This window comes from Diorhabda carinulata, chromosome 8, assembly GCF_026250575.1.
Source record: "Diorhabda carinulata isolate Delta chromosome 8, icDioCari1.1, whole genome shotgun sequence".
In the NCBI taxonomy this organism is placed as follows: Eukaryota; Metazoa; Arthropoda; class Insecta; order Coleoptera; family Chrysomelidae; genus Diorhabda; species Diorhabda carinulata.
Genome location: NC_079467.1, coordinates 17,365,631 through 17,388,687, shown reverse-complemented (window position 1 = coordinate 17,388,687; position 23,057 = coordinate 17,365,631). Strand labels below are relative to the sequence as shown.

The 23,057-nt window shown below is 35.4% G+C and overlaps 1 protein-coding gene across 1 annotated transcript in view; it reads right to left on the bottom strand.

Annotated features, from left to right (window-relative positions):
• LOC130897264 (probable JmjC domain-containing histone demethylation protein 2C) overlaps positions 1-23,057 on the bottom strand; it is a 318,396-nt gene that overhangs the window by 21,735 nt on the left and 273,604 nt on the right. Inside the window, exons 8-10 of the mRNA XM_057806023.1 lie at positions 9,337-9,891; positions 1,476-1,836; positions 1,214-1,364 (exon numbers count right to left, since the gene is read on the bottom strand). Of these exons, the coding sequence (XP_057662006.1) occupies positions 1,214-1,364; positions 1,476-1,836; positions 9,337-9,891 (1,067 nt within the window). The remainder of the gene's footprint in view (positions 1-1,213; positions 1,365-1,475; positions 1,837-9,336; positions 9,892-23,057) is intronic.

Sequence of the window (23,057 nt, the reverse complement as noted above, 5' to 3'; positions counted from 1 at the left end):
TCAACAAGACAGGCTCTGCGAAGACGGATAGACACCTGGCTTGAGACTAGCTAAGGCACACATAGATGGACCTCCTCTCCTGTTTCTCTTAACAAACAATCGCTTCACTTAAATAGCCGTTAAATTCTGGACTTCTAACTGGATACAAATCAACAACAGAAGATGCAGAGTGCTGCTAGTGAATGGTGGAGGAACAAACTATAGACCATCTATGAGCGATGATCAAACTCTTGAGTAAGCCTCACAGTTTGCCTTGTGACGTTGAAAGGTTCAAACCAAAGTGCCTGCTCGGTTATCCCAAAAGACATCGACCTTTGATAATGTCGAATTTGGCGATGTGCTTAACGGTCCTTGGATGCCTACTATCCTACTATGAATTATTATAAATATTCAACAATTGTTTTCCTTATCTGTCTATTAATTTATATCAGTTGCTGCTTCCAGTTGTTTACATGAAATATACATATATAAAAAATATTGACAAGCAATTTTATCTGAATATCCGGTATGGTTAATCACAAATTATTCATCAATGATTTATGATTATGACTCTTTATGATTTTTAGAAAAGATAACATCAAAATTAATCTATCAAACGTACCGGGTTCATTAGGTTAAGGATTCTGAACCAATTTGAAGCATGTTTTACAGATTAGGTTTGTTTATGTTGAGGTCTATTTGTGCCTGTTGACGTGTTCCTTGATCTCCCATTGAAATGCTCCAAACACTGCTCAGAATTTCAATTCGTTGTTTCAGAGTCTCAGCTATCTGAACATGCTTCACTTTACAGTTATCCGAAATTATTTTCTGGACTCAGTCCAAACTGAGCAAATACTTCTCACAAGATTGATTTTCCTGGTGCAAAATTATCTATTATATCAAAGTCTTAGCATACGAACTTTTCTATGTGAGAGATCTGAATTCCAATAGGGACATCAAAATATTGAGTAGATTCTTTTGCGTCCACTTGAACCAAAGAAAAACTTTGTGAAAGCCATGAATAAAAAAAGTTGGGCACAGAATTCCCTCCATACCTATTTATTCGTTTTTCCCGAGAAATTGGGAAAAGTCAGAGAAGAGCAATGAAGGAGATTCCAACAAGATACCAGAATACAAATTCGGTACCATAGTTAATGGGATCTAGTCATGATGGGTAGTTACTGCAAATTTTTAAAGAGGGAAATAAACTGGTCGATCTTATTAAGCAAATTACCTGATGCTGAACGCTGTGTATGTGCCGAACATGCGGCTCTTCGAGCAACAGGTTAGGGTCTCTCCAGACCCTCACCGGCTCGATGCTCACTTCTTGGTGTCTCGGCTGTACTGTTGACGCAGACGAAGAGGCGGGGATATATAGAAGAGATCTGTAGGTAAAGAAAAATATAAAAGTAGAACAATTTCGTGGTGGATCGATGTCATCCTATGCCGCTCAGCATCAGAGAGATTATAGGAGGATTTATAAGTGTAGTTCTTACCTGCTACCACCCGTAGAAGACGATGATGCAGAAGAGACGGCTGTTGAGACGTTGAGACCTCCTACACCGTTACAACTACTGCTTGAAGACGATGATGACGAACTCGAACTATTGGTTGGTTCGTCGGTGGAACTTAGAGCACTCGATCGCGATCCAGATCGCTCATCGCCACTGGTACTAACGCACGAACGCAAAGAACTCACGCCCGAATCGGAACGATCGTCAGGAAAGCGCAGTAACAAACCTGCCGATGATGATGCCGACGATGCATCCATAATGCCTCCAATGACGCCGCCGACGAGATCCATTCTGGTGACGACGTACGAAGGTGAGGACGACACCAAAGACACGTCATCGTCACCTGCAACAAAATAAGGAAACGTTTGAATTTAATAATCTTAAAAGTTGTATTAACAATGAAATATAAAATTTTTGACGTAAATCTTGTTGCAATAAGTCATTAAGACTGATAAATAACAAACACTAGTTTACAGTTTATCTGTTGCCGAAGCAACAACTATGTGGATATAAACGACAAATAAAAATTAAATCTCTGCTCTGAAGTGTAGACTTTGTAAAATGACATATCAGAGACCAATAGTAGACATCATATTCGTATCCCAGAAACCCTGGTAGCATTTTTCCATGACGCGTCCTGATGCATACGCTCTCCCTGCTCTTCTCTCATATCTCCTAGATTTTTCGGAAACCTATCGAGGCGACTATGGAGAAAGTAGACTTTTATGCCCAAACTGCACCCCAGATTTTTATAATACCTTTCTCTTTGGAAAAGAAAAACAACTGAAACATTCTAGCTTATTTAGAAAGATTTGAACCGTTCACAAGATCATCTAAATTTTGGGAAAAGTATTTTGACTCACTTGACCAGTGGTTCCGAATTTGGTCCGAGTAAATCCCAATTGGTCAACAGAAGTTTCGAGATAGTTTAGGAGACTTATCTACGTAAATTTCGATATATGAAGCTGCTCTTCATATTTTTTGACTAGATTTGGGAATACATCATCAGAAGGTCTACCGAAACCAGTTATTTTGAAAGTGGTCTACATGGAGAAATTTTGGAAACTTCATCTTTAGACCAGTGATTCTCAAGGTGATCCAGGTGAACACCAAGAGGTTTAGAGAAACTAGTCGACGTAAATTTCGATCTATGAAGCTGCTCTTCATATTTTTTGACTAGATTTGGGAATACATCATCAATAGGTCTACTGAAACCAGTTATTTTGAAAGTGATTTACGGAGTACAAGTTTGAAAACATTTGCTTTAGACCAGTGATTCCCATTGTGGGGCAAGTGAACCTCAAGAGGTTCACGGGAAACTCGTCTGGGGAAATATCTATCTATAGAGCTGATCATCATTATTTTTGAGGAGATTTGAGAATATATCATCAGGAGTTCTACTGAAACCAGTTATTTTGAAAGTGCTCTACGGGCAAAAAAGTTCGGAATATTCTGCTTTAGACCAGTGATTCCCTATAGGGTCCAGGTGAAAACTAAGAGGTTCATGGGAGACTCATCTACGTAAATTTCGATCTATAGAGGTGACCTTCATATTTTTTTAAGAGATTTGAGATTATATCAGTAGGGGATCTACTGAAAGTAGTGAAGGGAAGTTTGTTGGACGATTGCCAAGAATACATTGAATGGAACGTTTGTGTTACAGTTGAATGAAAACAATTGTGAAGTTAGATAATATTGTTGTGTAAAACTAGATTTGCTTATTTTTTATCAATAAATTTCCAATACTTCATTGATACACCTCGTATAATAAGTTTTTTAAAGGTTTTTAACGTTTCTGTATGATCCAAAGCAAGATTATAATTGCGATTTCAATTTAAAACAAACTTTAATGTATATTAAACCGTAATACAAAATTATAACCTTGAAATGACCTTGCTGTTCGATTGTTATATTGCAGTATTTATTTTTTCACATCGCTAAGTACAGCTTGCAACAAAATGTACTTAGATGTTGAATTTAATAAAAAAACATTTTCAATTACCTTCATTTAACCTTGTAGATGTTGTGTTTACTTTGCTTTTAATTTGTTAAGTACCTAACATCAGTCACGTTTTATTAACGTAAATTGAAAAAAAAAGTGATTGGTAACTTTAAAATGACCTTGAACACTTTTGCTGCTCAACATTAGTTGAGATAATAAATAAGAGAACTGACCTTTTTATTGTATCTATCATTGAACTCAACCAAAATCTCATAATGGGAAGATAAATTTATAAAAAAATGTCCAAATATAGAATAAAGCTAAAAAGTAGTTTTTAGTTGTGATTATCTACTGAGTGAGGCAAAAAAATGTTATTACGTGGAAAATAGTAAAGGAACCTTAAATCTACTGATGGAAAAAACAAAATATGTTGATAAAAACAAAAATAAAGCAACTATGGCCAAATTTTTTTCACAATTTAAGAATGTGCTGTTATTATCTATAAAATTCTATATTTAAATATCTGACATTTTTCTTATAGTTTAAAGAGAAATTTAAATTTTATAAAACTTCTTTTTCTTCTTCTTAAGTTAGGACATAGTATTTGCATCAATGGTTGCTTAGCTGCAGCTAGGATGATGAAGACCAGCATTCATACCATTTTGTAGCTGGTCGTCCTGGTGGTCGGGATGTATTCGGTTTTTCTTCCTTTGCAATATTTGCCAACCTGTCATCTGACATTCTGTCCACGTGGTCTCTCCATTCCCTTCGCCGATTTCTCGCCCATCTCACTACATCCTGGATGTCAATACTGATCCCACACAGCTCTTGTATATTCTGACTTTGCTCCTGGTAATCATATATTAATGACGCCTTTGATGTTTGAGCTTTCATCTCATTCTTTAGATTTCTATTACTTGTTATGTTCGCTCCTAGGTTTTGAATGCGCGTTTATATCTTCTCGGCTCTTTGAATACTGTAAAAGATTCGGTTCTCTTCAGAGATATTTGCTTGTTAAGAGCTTTCACTATTTGTTCAAACCTATACAGTAGCCTTTGCAAGTTATCTTCGTCTTCTGAGATAATTACTGCGTCATCACCATAATATACTATTTTTATTTTTTCGTTTCCCATCCGGTATCCTCTTCCAGTTTGCTTTGCCTCGTTTATAATCTTATCCATTACGATGCTGAACAAGATCGGGCTGAGTTTATCTTCTTATCTGAAACCGGCCGTCACAAGCTGTCTTATTGAAAACTTATTTGATGTTAATACGGGGTATATTTGATTTACATTGTTGGATTTGATATTTCAATATGATGAGACTGTTGAATTTTAATCTTATATCTCTAGTTTCCAGCGGTTACATTTTCAACTTCCGTCTTCATCAACTCATTCACTATTCACATTATTTAGTTTGAAGTAGATGTATAGTCGGTATCACACGATGCGTCCAATGCTTTCAACGTTGGATGCTGGTATTATGGGATGCATTGTTTTGTTTCCGACGTGGAAAATCAGTTTTTTGACCCGCGTCAAAAGAGTACCGAACATTGGAACGAAGTTGGAGCCAACACTTGTACGACCACACACACTTCTTGTCCTCTTGCGTGTGAATGTTTTGTATGACAAACCAAAGTTGCCAGAAACATCTGTTTATTTATCTGTTGTATGCTATTCATCACTTTTTGCCACGTTTTCATTTCTTTAGTTTCCAGCCTTTGTCCAATAATCAGCTGTACGTTGGAAGGTGAATGTTGGCGCAAACATTGGACAATTATAACTTGCCTGTTATCTATCTATCTTTTGAATAAAAATTCCAGTACGCCAAATCTTCGTGAAAGTGACAATAACATTAGCACTTTTTATTCTGCATACATTCCATAAAGATTGCGGCGAATTAAGTGTTCACTCAATGCACTTTGCAATGCAATTATCACAATTTTCCACACTGTACATTCAGGGATGCTCGTTAAATCTGAAATCTCTTTAAATGAAAATTTTTTTTCTCCTCCTCCCTCTACTAACTCGAAGTAAATACTTTTAACTACCATATTTGCCTCCACAGGCAAACATGTGCGCTGTTTCGTAGGCACTCGAATTTTATATTACACACTATTTGAAGGGTCGAAATGAACTAACACAAACAAAGGCGTTGGGGCCATACATAATTCGACCCTATTAGGGTATTAATTGGAGCCACTTGAACACTTTTATACTCGAACTTTTGAAATATTTCCAACCCACATATAGTTTTAATGACAGATTATATAGGCATAAATAAGTATTCACAAAAATTTTTCTTAGTCATAGTCATTCATAATCCAATGTAGTCAAGTAAACACTTGTTTATGACGTTAAAATAATTGTAAATACCTCTACTATTCAATGAAAATTCAATAAAATTAATGCCGACGATCCTTTGATTAGTATTAATCAATACTGTGTACAAAAGAATGCATTTTATCAATGAGCTACAGTAAATGACGGTCCCGGACGTTCGTATGGCCACTCTTAAAAGCAAAGAATAAATTACAAATCATCTATGTGACTTCTTGAATTATGTATGTAGTCGTTATATGCATATAATAATTCATTTGGCTATACACATATGGCAGGCTAAATAAATAACACTCAAATATGCAATTATTCTACCTTTAAGACTATTTAATAACAAGTAAAGTTACTCAATACATTTAAAGCCTCAATTTACTACGTTCTAACTATGAATGTGTATAACCAAAGATCATTTCAAGATAGTACAGAGAAGTAACAGAATCGTGAGAAGAAGAAAGCGGACATGCGCTGTAGGCGACTACGTCAGTCGGCGTTGTGCTACAGCCACGTAAACATGCTCCTGCCAAGTGTGAATTGCGAAGTGTGATTCGTTTTCTAGAGGCTGAAGGTGATAGTGCTGCAGAAATCTATCGGAGAATGAGTCCTGTGTATAGGGAAAGCTTTATGAGTGATGGTGTTGTACGTGAATGGTGTCGAAAGTTTAAAGATGGCCGTAATGATGTGCATGATGAAGGGAGCCACGGACGCAAATCTGTCGTTTCCGATAACCTGGTACAACGAGTTGACAGAATGGTTAAAGAAAGCCGCAGATTCTCCAATACTGCTTTGTCAACGGAATTTTTGTCTGTTTTGTACTCTACTTGATTTCATTGGCTGCAACTTTATTTTTAGAATTTGCCTGTTCTGCAAAATCAATAGATAATAAAGTAGAATGATTCCACTCGCGTGGCCTCGTTAGGGCCAGAATTATTCGCATTATTCTGCCGAAAACACTCGGAAAAAGTCATTTTTTTCGTGTCGTCTTTTTGTGAAGCTTTTTTACTCTCCGAAAACAAAAGTCGCCATTTCCATGCAAGAATAGCATTTAATTAGCACTTAATTTTCCGCTTATTGTTTTCTCTGTCTGCTCGTATTCCTCTGCTGCCTACTACTGCTACTCCCGTAGCATAAGCGATGTATCAGGTGTACCAAAACCGCGAAATTCTGTAGAAACATACCCCGTGTGATCCACATTCTCAGTAGTTCCATGACCAAACCTTTGTATATTATTTATTTTTTTTCTACCTCTTTCTTTATGATGTTCTGGTCGGTTGGAATGGCGACGTCAATCAGACTTTGCTTCTCCTCTCACCACGATATCATAGCGATTTGACCACCATCTTCGCTACAAGTCGTCCGTTCTAATTGGATCCGTTCTAAGTGGATCAATTGGCACACTCGGTTATTATTCTTATTAAAAGACTTATGCACTACTCAGCTTAGAGCTAGTATCATTTAACTATCCTGGATACAAAGTATCGCAAGATTTAGGCAAAGGATCAATAACACAGTCTTCTGGATGTCGGCAATGATGTTTTCTGGTAGGTACGATGCCGGTTGCTGACTTCACAACTACTTCCACATTTTCGCTGCACCATATCTGTTTAATCTCAATTGCAAGATCTACGTATTTTGGACGTTTCTCCTGGTGTGAACGTAGTGAGTTTATATCGACGAAAAAGACTGAATTGACTCTTCTAGCAACCACTACGATATCCGGTCATTCTTCACCTGACTATCGATGATAATGCATCTATCGTAGTACTGTCTAATGTTGTCACTAGTAATACGATTTTTAAATATAATTATATAGTAAATATTGGTGGCAGTAGCAGTAAGCGTAATTGAATTATGTGTTTGTTTCCAAATAAAATTATTTACATAATAATTATAGCTTGAACATTTTTAAAAATTATGTACGGTGGTCGGCATCTTAAAAACGGGCTCTGTTGCCGACGCGCCACATTCTGGACGATCGGTATCTGCAACAACCAACTAAAATATGGAGACAGTGGCGTTGGCGTTAGTTGAATAGCGCGGCTATCGGGTGAACTGCAAATATCCTATCGTTTTTTACGAGGAATGCTGAAACGCATCCACTATCCAATTTACCGTCCGCGCCTCCTCCACGCACCTCACGAGGATGATTTCGATCGCAAATTGGAATTTTGCGAGTCAGGATGATCCGCAGTTCAAACATTCTATTTTGTAGTTGGATTATGCAACCTTCAAGCTGAACAGTATGGTCAATTCATTGAAGAATAATTAAACACCTGGTGTGTATGTGTGGGTAGATATCCATGCGGGAGGTGTGGTGAGTCCGTACTTTTTTTATGCTCACGTGACGGGTCAAAGTCATCTGGAAGTGCTCGTGGGCAAATAGACAACGAACCGACACTCACGAACATTTATAATTTCATGCAGGATACTAGGCGTTATGTGTGCCGGAGTACCTCAATTTTCATTTTGAATAATGGATAGTCAAACGAAGATTCGTTGAATGGTCATGTGATCTGTTACCCTGTGATTTCTTCCCGTGGTATCGTCTCAAAGATCGCGTTTCTGCAAGATCATCACGCACCCGTCCCGACCTCCCAACTGCAATTGAAGAATTTGAAATTTTTCGCGGACAGCTTGACATGCTTCGCCTGGCCTACTTCTCCGTAAATGCATTGATCAAGATGGGCATTAATTTGAACACTTACAGTACTTTTTTCGAATACCTTTTTTAATTTCTTTTTATAAATTCATTTTAACGCTGCATATTTTTTCCCAGACTCATGCTGATCTCTGTATTAGTAATATTTTATTCTAAAGCGAACCGTTTTAGTACAGCAACTGTTAGCTGAAAGAAAATATGTTTAAAATGCAAACCCTACCAACAGTTGATGCGTTTTTGAAACGTCCCATACATACAGATTGTATTGAATAATAAAATTGAATGACGATACGTTTCCATTGTTGAACTAATGATCTATTATTAGATCGGTGTGATTTCTAGTTATGATTAGTTACTTTCTAGATAAGAAGAGCAATAAACTGACGATGGTATGTTTCTTCAATTATAGTAACTTAATAATTTTCAATGAATTGAAGAATAGAAAGCGTGTATATAACGGTTTTTGCGGCGACCTAACAACCGCGACGACAAGGGAGTATTACCATCGGATCTGACCCTTCAGGAGAAAAGAAAACGTTGGGAAATCTCCAACATTATTACTATGAGTTCTGGCGGAATGACAGGGAGTTGAGGAATGTCTTGTTTAGCATAAAACCTAAATTCTAATGCAAAACTTTGTACGTTCATTTCAAATATTATTATACTAGAATAGTCCAAATATTTCCTAGAATTTTCATCAATGCGGCGTGGAGATTCTACTACTTCTATCCACTTTCTCCCAAAGTGACTATGGAACTCCTTAGCACAACATACATACATCCATCCATGGTTAATGAAAGAGGTTTCCGCATTAGCGGGCTTTTGTGGAAGCAGGTTCCTCGGTATCAAATATTGACGAAAATACAAGGGTAGGGTGAAAAAATAGAGTAAAAAAATGATAGTTACCTCGTATAGAGCAATCCCCTTGCTCCACTGTCTGATTTGTCGTTAAACTAGTCCTGGTTTGAGCCACTATCACACAATCCTCTTCACTTTCGGTTAAATCACCATTCACCACTTTCTTCGCTGCAGGCATAGATTCACACTGCACATCGTCACTAAGCGCACTCACACTCACTAACTCGACACTAGCGACACTGCTACTTCCATTGCTAACGTCACCGTCTACCGGACTGAGATCCGGTGATTCGGGTGGTTGTTGTTCCGATTTATCTACGGGACTTAATTCCGGCGATTCTTCTTCTGCGATTACTTGTTGGAGTTTCAGCCGACAGAGTGAGGAAAGTGTGGAATTCGCTTGTAGACAATTTTCAACTCTAACTTCGATTTCTCGAAGTTTTGAGTTATTGGTTTCTTCGAGAACTTTCTTTTTATTTGTGGTACGGTTTGCGGGATAACGTCTACGGGTTTGTTTGTTTTCTAAATCTTCTTTTGTATTGTGATTACGAGATTTCGATTTGTTTTCGCTGGTTTTGCTTCTACGAGTTTTCACAGATGGACCTGAAACAAATATACAATATTAGAAATCAATTCCAACCATATAAGATGAAAATTTACTCTATTCGTTCTTGAAAATTTGAGAATAGTTTGCGCAGAAAATTTTGTATTTATATATTGTCAAATTTATTACTTAGACCATGTGGTAAAAGCACCAAATTGCTACAATATTTCAAAACTGCGAGGCCTTCCTTTTCATCGAGTTCAAGGGACTAAACATAACCGTGATCGTAGCATATTACTCTCATTTACTAAAGCAGTTGCGTCAAAAAATTATCGAAAAGGCGCGGCAAAATCAGCCGAGGTGTGTGCTTGATTCATGACAACACTTCAATCCACTTTCGCTATCCTCTAAACGAATGTGACTTCATAGAGATTAAATACCCACCATATAGCACTGATTTAGCCATGTCAGACTATTTATTCCTCGTAATACTGAAGGCCTAGTTAAGGGGTAAAATATTTAACAGCGAAGATGAAATTAAAAAGGCGAACATTTCGACTCTGAAGATGCGTCATATTTTTAAAGTGGCATAGAAGCTTTAGTCAGACGTTCTGAAAAAAATGTGGAAATAGAATATAAGCATATTGAAGACTAAATCGCAATACCATGAGTCTCGAAAGGACAAAAAGTTCTAAAATGTTGAACATTTCAATTGATCCTCGTATATCTTTGAATATTGTGGGTATTGCGAAATTTTGATTAGCGATATGTTGGTCTAGTTTTCTTCTAATTACAAGTAAAAGCTATCAAAAATCGTAATTAATTACCTCACTGAACTAATAAAAGAATCATTTGTTGATTGTAGAAAGTGAGTTTCTTTAGTTTCAAGCTTTCGCTAATTATTTTTTTTTCTAGTTTATCGTGAAATATTTATATGAAGTATATGTAAGAAGTTGACAAAAGGGTTTTGTCAAACCGCACTCGTAATTTATTGTTTTCTTTTATAGTACATTTTTATTTACAGAATAATCTAAATATTTTCGATAATTTTCATAAATATACCTGAGGTAACACAAGTTTTCGGGCTTTTATTGGTCTTTTATAACCATAAGCTGTACAGAACAATAGAAAAAGGTTTGGGGTGGTCGAAGGTCCTGTGTATTAAAGATTATATAAGATTTATAAAGTGCCAACTTGCCAATAAAAGTTGAAAATTTTCTTATATTTTATTTAAATATGCTTTTAGATTTTTCCGTATAACAGGGAGCTTCAAGTTGTATATTCTTAACAGTTCAGAATTGGTTAAATTTAAATAATATTAATTTCCATTCCAATTCTGTGATTAAAGAGCTGAATCCTTTGTGTTTCTTTAATAGAAAGAAAGTCCAAAAATCTGCATGAGATAAAATTGCAGAAAATTACGGTGTGTTAGATCACTACCATATCATTACGAGAAAAAACCCGATTTAACTGGTAAAAGCACAGATAAAGTATCAAAAAAATATATTTTAAAATGAATGATGTTGAACAGTTGTTTTTGGAGGCTGTGAATAATGCGAAGCCTGAAAACTCATACAGTTAAAGAAGAAGAAAAAATGTGGTAATTGGACGATATTACTGATGAAATGATCCAGCCATTCATGAGAATATTGGTTGCATCTTTTGATTCCGATTTGGATTTGTAAGAAGTAGATCAGCTTCAAGATCAAGGTATAAATCCCTGAATGCGTGCATTGAACGCACGGTGGTTCGAGCGCACAGATTATATAGGAGGGTACATCGAGCGCACATTTGGAGGTATAAAGACGGTATCTTCAATCCCTGTATTTAGCTTGAAATGTTTACTGCCCCAAGCGAAAGAAAATTATAAAAGAGTTAACAACAGACTAACAAAGAGTTAATACTTTCTCATCAATGCGATTAGTCATAGTTTCCCAACCTAACCTAACCATTCTTAAATTGAAAGGCTTTTTTGTGGAAAATTCAAAATACACAATTTTACAATTATTTCGAACCTAATACCAAAAATGCACTCATTCTTAGAAAAAATAATTTTTTCTCTCAATATTTGTAAATTATATATAATATATAACCAGTATATGTGCTTTATTTTCCTGCGGTTTCCCTGCAACCTGGTGAGCCGGTTCTCCAGCAAATGGCCCTGAAAAATAAAAAAAAACCATCCGAATAGGACCGTTTTTGCTTACAAGCTTCACTTTCGTTTTCTTTTACCCAAAATCTCCCCTTAGAAATAGTTAGGCAAACACAACCCCACGAAACCACCACAACCCCAGCCCTGTAGAGGAGCTATTCCTATATCTGTTCCTACTCAAACAAACCATCTTCCTTACAAAAATCCTCCTTATCCTACCAAACTTTAACCAACGAATCTCTCTCTCTTATGTGCTTTATATTTTGTGGAAAAATTAAACATTTTTGTACTTTTTTCTAGAGTTATAAGCAGGTTAATTAAGTGTACATCCGATATGTTCATTATATTTATATAAATGTTATTCAATACGAAAATACGCGAGGTATAATTTGAAAAAATATTTTAAGTGTCTTCTAAAAGAAGTGATACGCTTATGGATTACGAATGCTTCATCATTTCATTACCCTCTCATTCACAAAAATGGATAATTAATAGAAAATTATAAAAGTTGGTCACACTTTTCATTTAGCCGAACTAATATAAATTATTTCTGAAACTTCATTTTTATATTTTCGTGCTTTAAAACTGTTTCAACCCTGGAGTAGTTGCGCCTTGTTTTTTGCCAGGTAAGGGTCATATTCAGTCGTATTTTTGAGTAAACTTGAGCAAAAATCAATTGCAAAGTGTATTGATGAATCAAAAAACATATTGCTGTTAGATAACTATAATATAAGTTGGAATTTCTGGAGCCGTTGGCGATATTCATACCAAATACACTATTTACACCACCACTACATCAACACTCACAATTACACAGTCGGACGCGCGTTTCTCAACCAAGTTATCGACCTCAGACACTGAAGGTAAACTATTTACCCTAGTGTTGGTGTGGTGGTGATGTAAACAGTGTATTCAACAAATATTTATAACATTTTTTTTTGTATGCCTTAATTTTGTTATATGAACCAATACATTCTTGATATAGCTTCCATTTTCCAGGTCCATGTTGTCGACGCTTTCTTACTTCACGTGTAAAATTTTTTAATGTTGCTAACTGCTGTAGAAATTCTCGTCTTTCCAAATCTATGTTCCCATTATTTGCACTGCTTTCCTATCTACCTCGTCAACTCCAGATTTGGTTACGATAGAAGGTTTGGCTTTCTATTTTGTGGCTGAATATAATCGTCATCATGGTGCATACTACACTAGAGTCTTGTTTTAAAAGCCAATCTTTATTGGAATTGATAGAACGATCAGTGTAATTCAATGTTTGAAGATGATTCCATGCAAAAGTTGGCCGGGGCTCCGCTTTAGAAAGCCCATGCGCAAGATCCAATTTTGGCACATTCCCTCCAATATATCGGCCGGTATTTAACGAATAAATGCCTTTCAGTGCGTCAATCGTTGCTGGTTTATACCTGTAGACATTATCCTTAACATCGCCCCACAAGAAATAGTTCAAAGGCGTTAAATCACACGATCTAGGCGGCCAATTGACGGACCTCAAACGTGAGATGAACTGTTAAACTAAGGCGACTCTCAATTTGACCATTGTTTCGCGTGCCATGTGGCACCATCTTGTTGAAACCACATGTGAGGTATGTCCAATTCTTCCATTTTGGGAAAAAAAATCGTAAATCATCACACATTTCGGCCATCGTCGCTTTTGAAGAAGTACGGGCGAAACTGGGTTCGAAATTTAGTCACAAGCTTCCGAATAGTTCCCTCAGTAGGCCAACCAAACTGCCCATAAATTAGAAGAAGTGCGCGATGCACTATCATAACCGAGCATGAATTTTGATAGTAAAATTCGATAATTTGCAATAGTTGTTAGTTCGTAAGTCGATTTATGATTAAATTTTAAACCAAACTGAACAAGTTTGACAATGACACAAAACACGATTCACGCGTGATCTATCAAAAACAGTGTTGCCAAGAAGATACCCAGCAAAAATATCACTCGTTAGAAATATAATATCCACGAGCTCGCAGCTGATAAACCAGTTATCAGTTCTCTTCCCGTTCCAGAAATAAGTTGAATCATTTGTAGGACAATACTTCTTGCGTAATTACTTAGGGTAGGGTCTCTTGGGTTATTGTCCAAAGTAAACTCCCAAATTTAATGTATCAAACATTCTGGCGTTCACTAGACCTTATATATTGCTCAAAATTACACCGATCTCTGAACGCCTCAAGTTTTTAATCTACCGTAGCTATCGCTGCTAGTTAGTAAAATTTTTTGCGTTCTGAGCTGGTTGAACGTCTTCCCAAAGACGCAGACGACGTGCATACTCTTTATCGTAAGAATTGTCCATTTCTAAAATACAAGAATAAAAAAATCAAGTGTTATAGCACCATTTTTCGAATACGAAATTAGACTGGCTACATGCATAGGGTATCCGCCTCAAGTTAGAAAAGTAGAGGGAAAGGGTACGCTCCACGACGAAGCGACATTTTGACTACAGTACAAACTAAACGGTCTAGGTTAAATAGATCCGGCGCGACTACTCCAGAGTAAAAAACATTCGTTCTAAACTGAGTATTTTTCTAATAAACTGATATAAAGATTGGATTACACCTCGTATAAAAATTTTACACAATCCGCGAAATTAGATCCGGTAAAATTTTTCACGCCGCTAGTTACTGATCGATTAACATTAGCTAAGCAAAAAATTAATCATAAGCTTACGCAGCATTTAGTCTCCCTTTACGTTCGACCCGAGTATAACAAAATGCCCAATAAGCATTTTTAGAAATCCCTGCGATGCCGAGATGTCGTTGATACCGACGGATCGCTGATGAAATGAACGCGTTGCAAAATTCCAGTAGGAGGCCAAACTAAGTTGGTCGTGTCCGTAGTATCAGCATGAATTTTTTAGCCTGTCAGCGAGATCGAATTTAGGAACGAGCTTGCGTCTGAATAGGTCATTTTCGTATTGGAAAATTAATTTGATGCTCGATTTTAGCTTAGGTAGGTACATTTTTAAAAAATTCCGACACTTTTATACTATATATTATCACACAATGAACAAACGAAAGATACGAGGGTTGATCGTGTAAAATAAAATTAAAAGCACTTACGAGAAAATAACATTAATAAATATTTTTATGAAAATATGACGAATGCATTGAAAGAAACTCCAAGCTACGATTTCTTCTTCAAGGAGCAGTTGGACATTGATGTTGGTGAGGGGGGGCCAACGGACGCCTCATGGGCATCAGGAGGACAGCCAGTGCAAAAGACGACTCACTTTTATGAGCTTATAAACCAAGGCGAAAGCGATCGTGTCGAGGAATAGCCGTGTGTCAAGCGAGACACTTCGCAGAAGAACAGCTGCTGGATTTCATCGACGCGGTGACTGGTGCATGCGGTGTCTATCCGGCAGCGGAACCAATCCACCGCAGTGTATTGTATACTACCTTCTGGATCGGTCTCTCAAGTAAAACGCAGACGTTCTCATCGGTAACACTTGTGCTGGGGTTTTCTGCATGTGGTATGGGGTTTTGAAAGCCGAACCCTATTCGTACCCTCAATCCTTGGAGAGGCACTCATCATCAAATTTATTCCAAAATTGCGTTTATGTTTCAACAATTCCGTTAGATTTCGAATATTAAGACTTCCTTTTTTGGACGATTATGTATTTTATAAATGAAATTTATTCCTTTGATTGTTATTTAAGAAAACGATACTACTTTCTTGTTCCCCTTTGTAAAATTTCTAATAAACTAAGACAATACAGCGTCTAGTATCAAAAATCTATTCTTAGAGAAAGTAGCAGTAACGTTGAATTCCCAATAGTCATTCTATTAGAACTTATCATTCGAAGAAGAAAAATAAAACACGACGAACCGGTTTTGTCACTTGGTTTCAAAATCGTTTGATACCATTTCCTTTCTTTTTACGTCTGTAGTTGTAACTCTTGTCGACGTTTGTTCTTTGTTTTAATGTTTTTATTGGCATTCCTCTGGGGTTGTTTATGATCTGGCACGTTGCCGGAAAGTCGCGTTAAGAATTTTCAAACAACTGTTTGCGATGTGACGAGACTTTCTAAATTTGGAATATGTTAATCTAATACCATATCCGTTTTTCGAAGTATTAATGTGATTATATAATAAGTACGTTGATTAATTCATAATGTATGCAAGAAAATACTTCTTATTTCGTTGTTTCATATTTATCTTCCAGTTTACTTTGAAGCCTTACGTCTATAAAACTTTTAGTTTGTTATGCGATTCGATTTCAGTTTTTAGTAAAATCTGACCTAAAACTCTGAAAATCCTTTGCAACTTGCAACTGGAATATGGATAATTAGTAAAAATATACAAACAAGTCGTGGCAACATGGTTTTTGTTATTCCGATCTTTAGCAGTATTATTTTAGTTATTAAAAAGAGATTGATTATGGAGTAAACTACACAAAAAGTTAGTTGTGCTTTTATGTCTCCCGTCTCATATTCAAATATAGCGAACTACGAGCAAAAAATACTTTTAAATCAATGATTGAAAATACAGTTCTCTATCAACATCATTTCCATAACACTGAACACTGGTTTTACAATAAATATATAGACGAAAGTGATAAAGCACTCAAGCGGTCATCTTATTGCGACAAGGCCAGAGTCAACGAAAAGTTGCCAGGGCGCTAAACATGAGTCAATCTGCTGTTTTCAGAGTTTGCCAAGAGAAAGGTAACTCTCATAGAGGACGCAGTTCCAGAAGAAAAAGATGCACATCCGAGAGATATAACAGATTCATCGCTAAGAGACTGGTGTCCAACAAGAGCTCAGAGAAACGAGTGAAGTGGGTATGAGTAGCTGAACAGTCAGAACAAGATTTAAGGCAGCTAACCTTGAGCCAAAAAGTCAAACACCTGACTCCAACCTATCTACGAATTACCAGAGAGCGCGTTAATTGGACTGACGAAAAATGAGGCTTCGTTCTCTTTTCAGTCGAAAGCAGAGTGTGCCTGCATGGTAGCGATAGAAGAGGACGAGTCTACAGAAATATTGGAAAAAGATTCTCGCAGTGTTGCACCAAAGATAACGTGGATTTTGGAGGAGGTTTCTGGATGGTTTGGGCGAGATTTCAATGGAAGCGAAAACCGAGTTATAAACGAATAATCGATACATAGAAGAAAATTTAGGGGATCACATCGCTGCTTACGCCAGTTTCGAAAACTTTATCCTAATGTAGGGCAATAGCCGTCCAAATCACGGTTGCTAGGATTTCCCGGGACAGTCCCAATTTCCATTCGCTTGTCCCCTGTTCCACCTTGTCTGTCCCTGGGACACCATTGAACCGGGTTTGGGAATTTAGCAGTAAAATTTTAACGGGAGAATTGATACTGGAGGTCTAAGAAAACTGAAAAACGTGTTTTGCTGATCGGATGGATCGGCCGATTTTCAGTTTCCATTTTGTTGCTTATTCTTCGGGCTCATTTGAACATTGTTCAATGTAGCAAATAAATGTTTTCAGCACCTTCCATTCAACAAGAGTCAAGTTCAAGCTAGCATGTAATTGGTTCCTAATCGAAAGGATCGACCGATTTTTAGTTCCTATATCGTTGTTCACTTTCAGGCTCATTTGAACATTGTTCAATGTAGCAACTAAATCTTCTCTCCATTTTCCGTGTGACAAGTCGAATTCAAGCTAGCATGTCTCAAGAAAATTTCTGCTAGTATAAAAAATTCCTCCGTTCTTTTTTTTTCTAATTTACGCTAGTACTTAATTGCAGCAACAAATTCTGGTTTACTAGTTGACTCGATATTGATTGATTTATCGAAATTTTATGCTAGCTTTAAATGAATTTAGCAGTACTTGCGATTTTTCGCGAACGGCTTAAGCAAAGCAACAAAATAAATAGCCAAACCTTCCGAATTTAGAGAAGAGTTGCACCGATTTCTTGTCTAATTTCAAACAAGATAAGGACTTGATAAATTAAGAAAATACTGAGCTTTATCAAATTTTTTTCCGTTGTTAATTCCTTGTGTTTATAAAATCGTTTTGTTATGTTTGTCATTATCGTACTTTTTAACATTGTAAATAGCATTCGAAAATAAAATTTATACTTGTATTATCTTTACCCTTCTTCATTGTTTAAGTTTCCTTTTCGTTTGATATTTTTTCTTTACCAAAACAACTCAATATCAAAATAGACCACTTATTATAAAGATAAAGGCTAATGGCTTCGAGATGTTAAAATCAGAAAAAAAAAATGGAAGCTACAAATTTTTTGCTATGGACATTTGACCGCGAGCGTGCGACTTGAGTCACTGTTGTATTTATTATATAAACGTGCTTCGTCGGCAATAAACAGAAAAAGAATGATTACAAGAAAGTGAAGCAATTGTATTTTTCGGTAGATTAATTATAATTAATTCCAAACCATAAAATCATGTTTTGAATTGAACTGTAACAAGGTAATTTATTGAAATTTCATTGTTTTATTTTTTATTCCGCAGTTCATTCAGTACTTGACCTTATATCAACGTAAAAAATATATATGAAACCATACCTATAATATATTTAACGGAACGGGTAGGCGGGCCGCTAAACCACGGCAAAAACACGTTTTCATTGTAAGGCTTTGGCCTACGTGGAGAATTTCAAACAATCGTGCACGATGGCGGTAGGAGAGGAGAGAACGGGGAGCAAGGTAATAGCGAGAGTGCAACGAGGTGATGTTAATAATAAAGCGAATTATTCAACTGTAATGAGTCATCAAATTTAAATTGCAAATCGACCGCCATTTTGAATAGTAAAGCATAATGGAATTTTGCACGAGCGTAAATATATATGTACATAATTTGCGAATGTGTTTAAATGATATCGAAATTAGGTTTATATAAACTGTATTAGAAAGCGAGATAAAAAAAAAATAATATTTTGTCTTAATTTGATATTTATACCACTCTTGAACTGTTATTTTGTCTCATTATTTCTGGTTATATCTCTAGTTTTTGTTTATTTTAACTCCATATGGGTCCCAATTACCCTATACGTTTAAATTTTATTATTTTCCCAGTGTAGCTTCTCTAAATTACATAAATAATTTAGTAAGACTCATATTTTTTTTAAATTTATCCCAGTCCTACCATATGTATAAGGGTTGACTCAAAAGTTTCTGAACATCATTTACAACCGTAACTTGGTCGGAAACTTTTCAAACAAACCTTGTAGATTTACACAAAATTATTTAGATTGATCATTAATAAAAAAAACGGGAGAAAAAACAACGATTCTAATAAAATTAAAAGACAAATAAGATTTCATACCTGAGTGATAATTCAACGAAGCCTTAAAGATAGCAACATGTTTTTAGAAGCTACAAGCTCGGATAAATAAATAAAAAATTTCAGGTTTTATTTTCAAAAAGAGCTCAAAAAATTGCTCGTGAACGAACGAACGGAGCTTCAAACGACCATATCTTGCTTAATTTTTACACTAGAAAATAGATAAAACGCGAAAATTTTCAGAAAAGAAAAATCATCAATTTTTTCTCAGAAAATTTTCAACATTAATACCTAGTTAATTCTGAATAAAAGGCGATTTCTCGCCAAATTATGAAAATTATTTTCTCACTTCAAGATGGATATTTTCCAAAATTAACTGGTCTAACACCAAGAACGTCTTTAGCAACACAAATAAAGTGAATTGTAAAGTTGTAGCTTTTTTTTTCAAATGGGGTGAAAGAGAGAGTAGGATTTTCACTACTCGCTTAGTTTTGATGCTAGGAACTTTTGTGAAAAATTAAATAGTGGATTTTTAAAGGAATTTAAAAAAGCTTTTATCAGTTTCCTCCGAGAAATTCATTAATTTTTGGTTATTGTACGTAGAAACTTTTTTGGCGTTCGAATGTACCAATCAACCTTCAGTAATAATTCGGTTTATATTGGGTTTGCATATATCTCACAATGTTTCTAGTTTTTTATGAGCTATAATTTAGCTCCCTACTGGTTTACCGATTTATTTCTCAGTTATTAGCGAAAAACCGTATGAAAACATATTTTTTTTACATGAAAATTACTCTGGAATAAGCCGGAAAGTATTGACTTTAAAAAATAAAAGTTGCTTGCCACCCGAGAAGTGGTGGCGTCCATCCCCAGATAAAAAGCAATCTCAACAAAAGGTATACTTTATAGGATAAATATACGGGAAATTAGTAATTGACTGGACTACATATTATTTAAATCAATGTATGAAATATTTTTAAATTAAAATCTCGACATATATGAGACACCAGTTCACTATTCAATAATTATATAATTAATAAGACCCTACCTGTATATTCAATAATTTCCAATCTTTTTTAATCGAACCACATTCACTAAATCGAATCAAAAAATTCCGAACAAGACACTCGCACACAAAAAAAAACCAAGAGTCCACTTTCGACTTCGGAATGAGACACCCTCTCGTTAAACCAAACAAAACCAGACTGGAAACGGAAAGAAATAAAGAAGACGAATAACCTACCGAAGAAATACTAAACGAACAAAAACCGTTGAACCTGATACTCGGTTTATAACGAAGCGGTGTTGTCAAATCGAAATAGAATATTTGCAACAAAATTAATATACATAATCATATATTTCGGATGTCAGTTTCTATTTATAATTGATCATATATGATTGGATGAACTAAATGTGAATATTTCATAAATGGAAACTGTATATCAATTGGATACAATGTCTCCCGTTAATACAAGGTGGGTGTGAAAAGCGTCTATTTTCATGTACTAAACCCAAACTTAGTACGGTCATTTTAAACAATATTATAGAATAGACCAGGGTAAAAGCCTTTAAAAATTATATAAAGTGAAAAAAAATTGTAGGATGAAATACATAGGAAAAAGAGAAGAATATAATAAAAATGAAAGGAAAAATAATTTACGAGCGATCTGAGATCGGGAAATGGAAAGGAAAATTTTTTAAGGTAAATTACAAGTCCTGTGGAAAATAGTTAAATTGCAAAGTTGTAGGTAATAAAAAATTCTACAACTTTTGTATTCACATTTTTTTAACATAACCTCAAAATTTATTCAACCAAGTTTTTAGTTTTTATCTTTTACAAAAAATATTTTTTTTCTGTAAACTTACTTTTTTATGCCCCAAATATACTGTGATTTGATTTGAAATATTTTATTTTTCACCTTATTTTGACTTTAAATCGAAGAAACGGCCTAATTTCAATCGAAAATTCAGCTTTTTTTAAAGAGTACCTTAGTTTTTTGTTCATTCAAATATCTTCTTTCTGATGGTGTAGAAAAATATTAGTATGGTAAGTTTTCTCCAAAAAGGCAAAAAAATCGAAAAAAAACTCAAGCATTTGTCACGACGTTACACGACAAACGTGATTCCGTGTCACATTAATAAACATAATTGAGAATGTAAAGTTTTAATAAATAACTAAAAAAATTTAGATATGATTAAAAAATTTTTCGGTTTCTTCGTTTTTTTTGCCTTTTATGAGAAACCATGCTGATGGTAATATTTTTTACACCATCAAAAAGTAGAGATTACAACGAACAAAATATTCACCGACTTTTCCGAAAAAGGTGATATTTTGACAGGAGAATTTTCGTTTGAAAATTAGGGTGCTTCTTCGATTTTAATTCAAAATAAGGTGAAAAAATAAATATTTCAAATCAAACAAATTACAGTATATTTAGGACATAAAGTAGTAAATTTGCACCAAATTTCGTTAAAAAAGTTTTTTTTATAAAAGATAAAAATAAAAAATTAAAATTTTTCACATAATTTTGAGGTTATGTGAAGAAAGTGTGAATACAAAAGTTGTAGAATTTTATATTACCTATTACTTGGTCTTTTATAACCATAACCTGTACAGAATAGATGAAAGGTTTGGAAGGGCCAAAAGCCTTGTGTACCGTGTACCTATTTGGTAATAGAAGTTAGTAATTTTGTTTTCTTTTATGTTTTATTATCAAGGAATGATATCTTAAGTAAAATGCTTCAAAATCCTAATTTGAATATCGCGGATTAAATTCAAGGCTTAGATAATCATAAAAAATATTTGGAATTCCAAAGATTTTACGATAATTTTAAAATATGTGACAAACCATTAACAACACTTGCTAGAAATTTAGGTACAGATTCTGATTTTTCCATTTCAAAGCTTGTGAAAAAAATCCCAAGGCATTGGCGAACCAGTTTCAACTTAGAGAATGTTTCCTAAATTCTAATTCGTAAACGCGCCATTTCCTTGTTGAATGGAAGTTTTTCCTTATTATCTAAGTGCTATCCAACATTCTGCTTCTTCATTTCATTTCTATTTATACGAGGATAGATGCGGAAGTACCTGGCCTGACCTAGAGAAGGCGGTTTGTTTCAAGTTTGGAGACGCCACGTTGTTTAGTGTTTGTTTGGCACCCATAAATAATAGTGAACGTTTTGAGTGCAAAGACCAGCATCACAGTGGTCGACCAAATGAGGTGACGACTCCAGAAATGTTGAAGATAATAGGAATTTAAAGAAGTGCGGTACATATTAAGACTTGAGAAAGCTGGGTGCAAGTTGCTCACAACCGAACAGAAACAGAGAAGATGTTTCCATGGAGTGTTTGGCAATGTTTCACATAACTAAACAAATAAACACGCTACATCCCAAACAAAAGATCAAAACAATAGACTGAAAAGGGAGAACCGGCTCCGGCTCCATATAAGGCAAAGATCATTCCATCTACCAGCAAGGTTTTTTGGAAGACGCGTGAGATAATTTTCATCGACTACCTTGAAAGAGGAAAAACTATCAACGGCGAGTATTATGCGAACTTATTGAAACGTTTGAGAGCAGAAATCATCATCATCAAAAATGGCCGCATTTGACTAAGAAGGAAGTGTTGTTTCATCAAGACAATGCACCAGCTCAAACATATGTTATTGCAATAACCAAAATTAATGAATTAAAGTATGCTTCCTCATCCCTCGGATTATTTTGTGTTCCCAGACTTGAAAAAATGTCTCGGCGGTGAAAAATTTTCGAATATTGAAGAGGTGATATCGACAGTTAATAGCTATTTTGAGGAGCTCGAACTGGGAAAAGTGTATGGAGC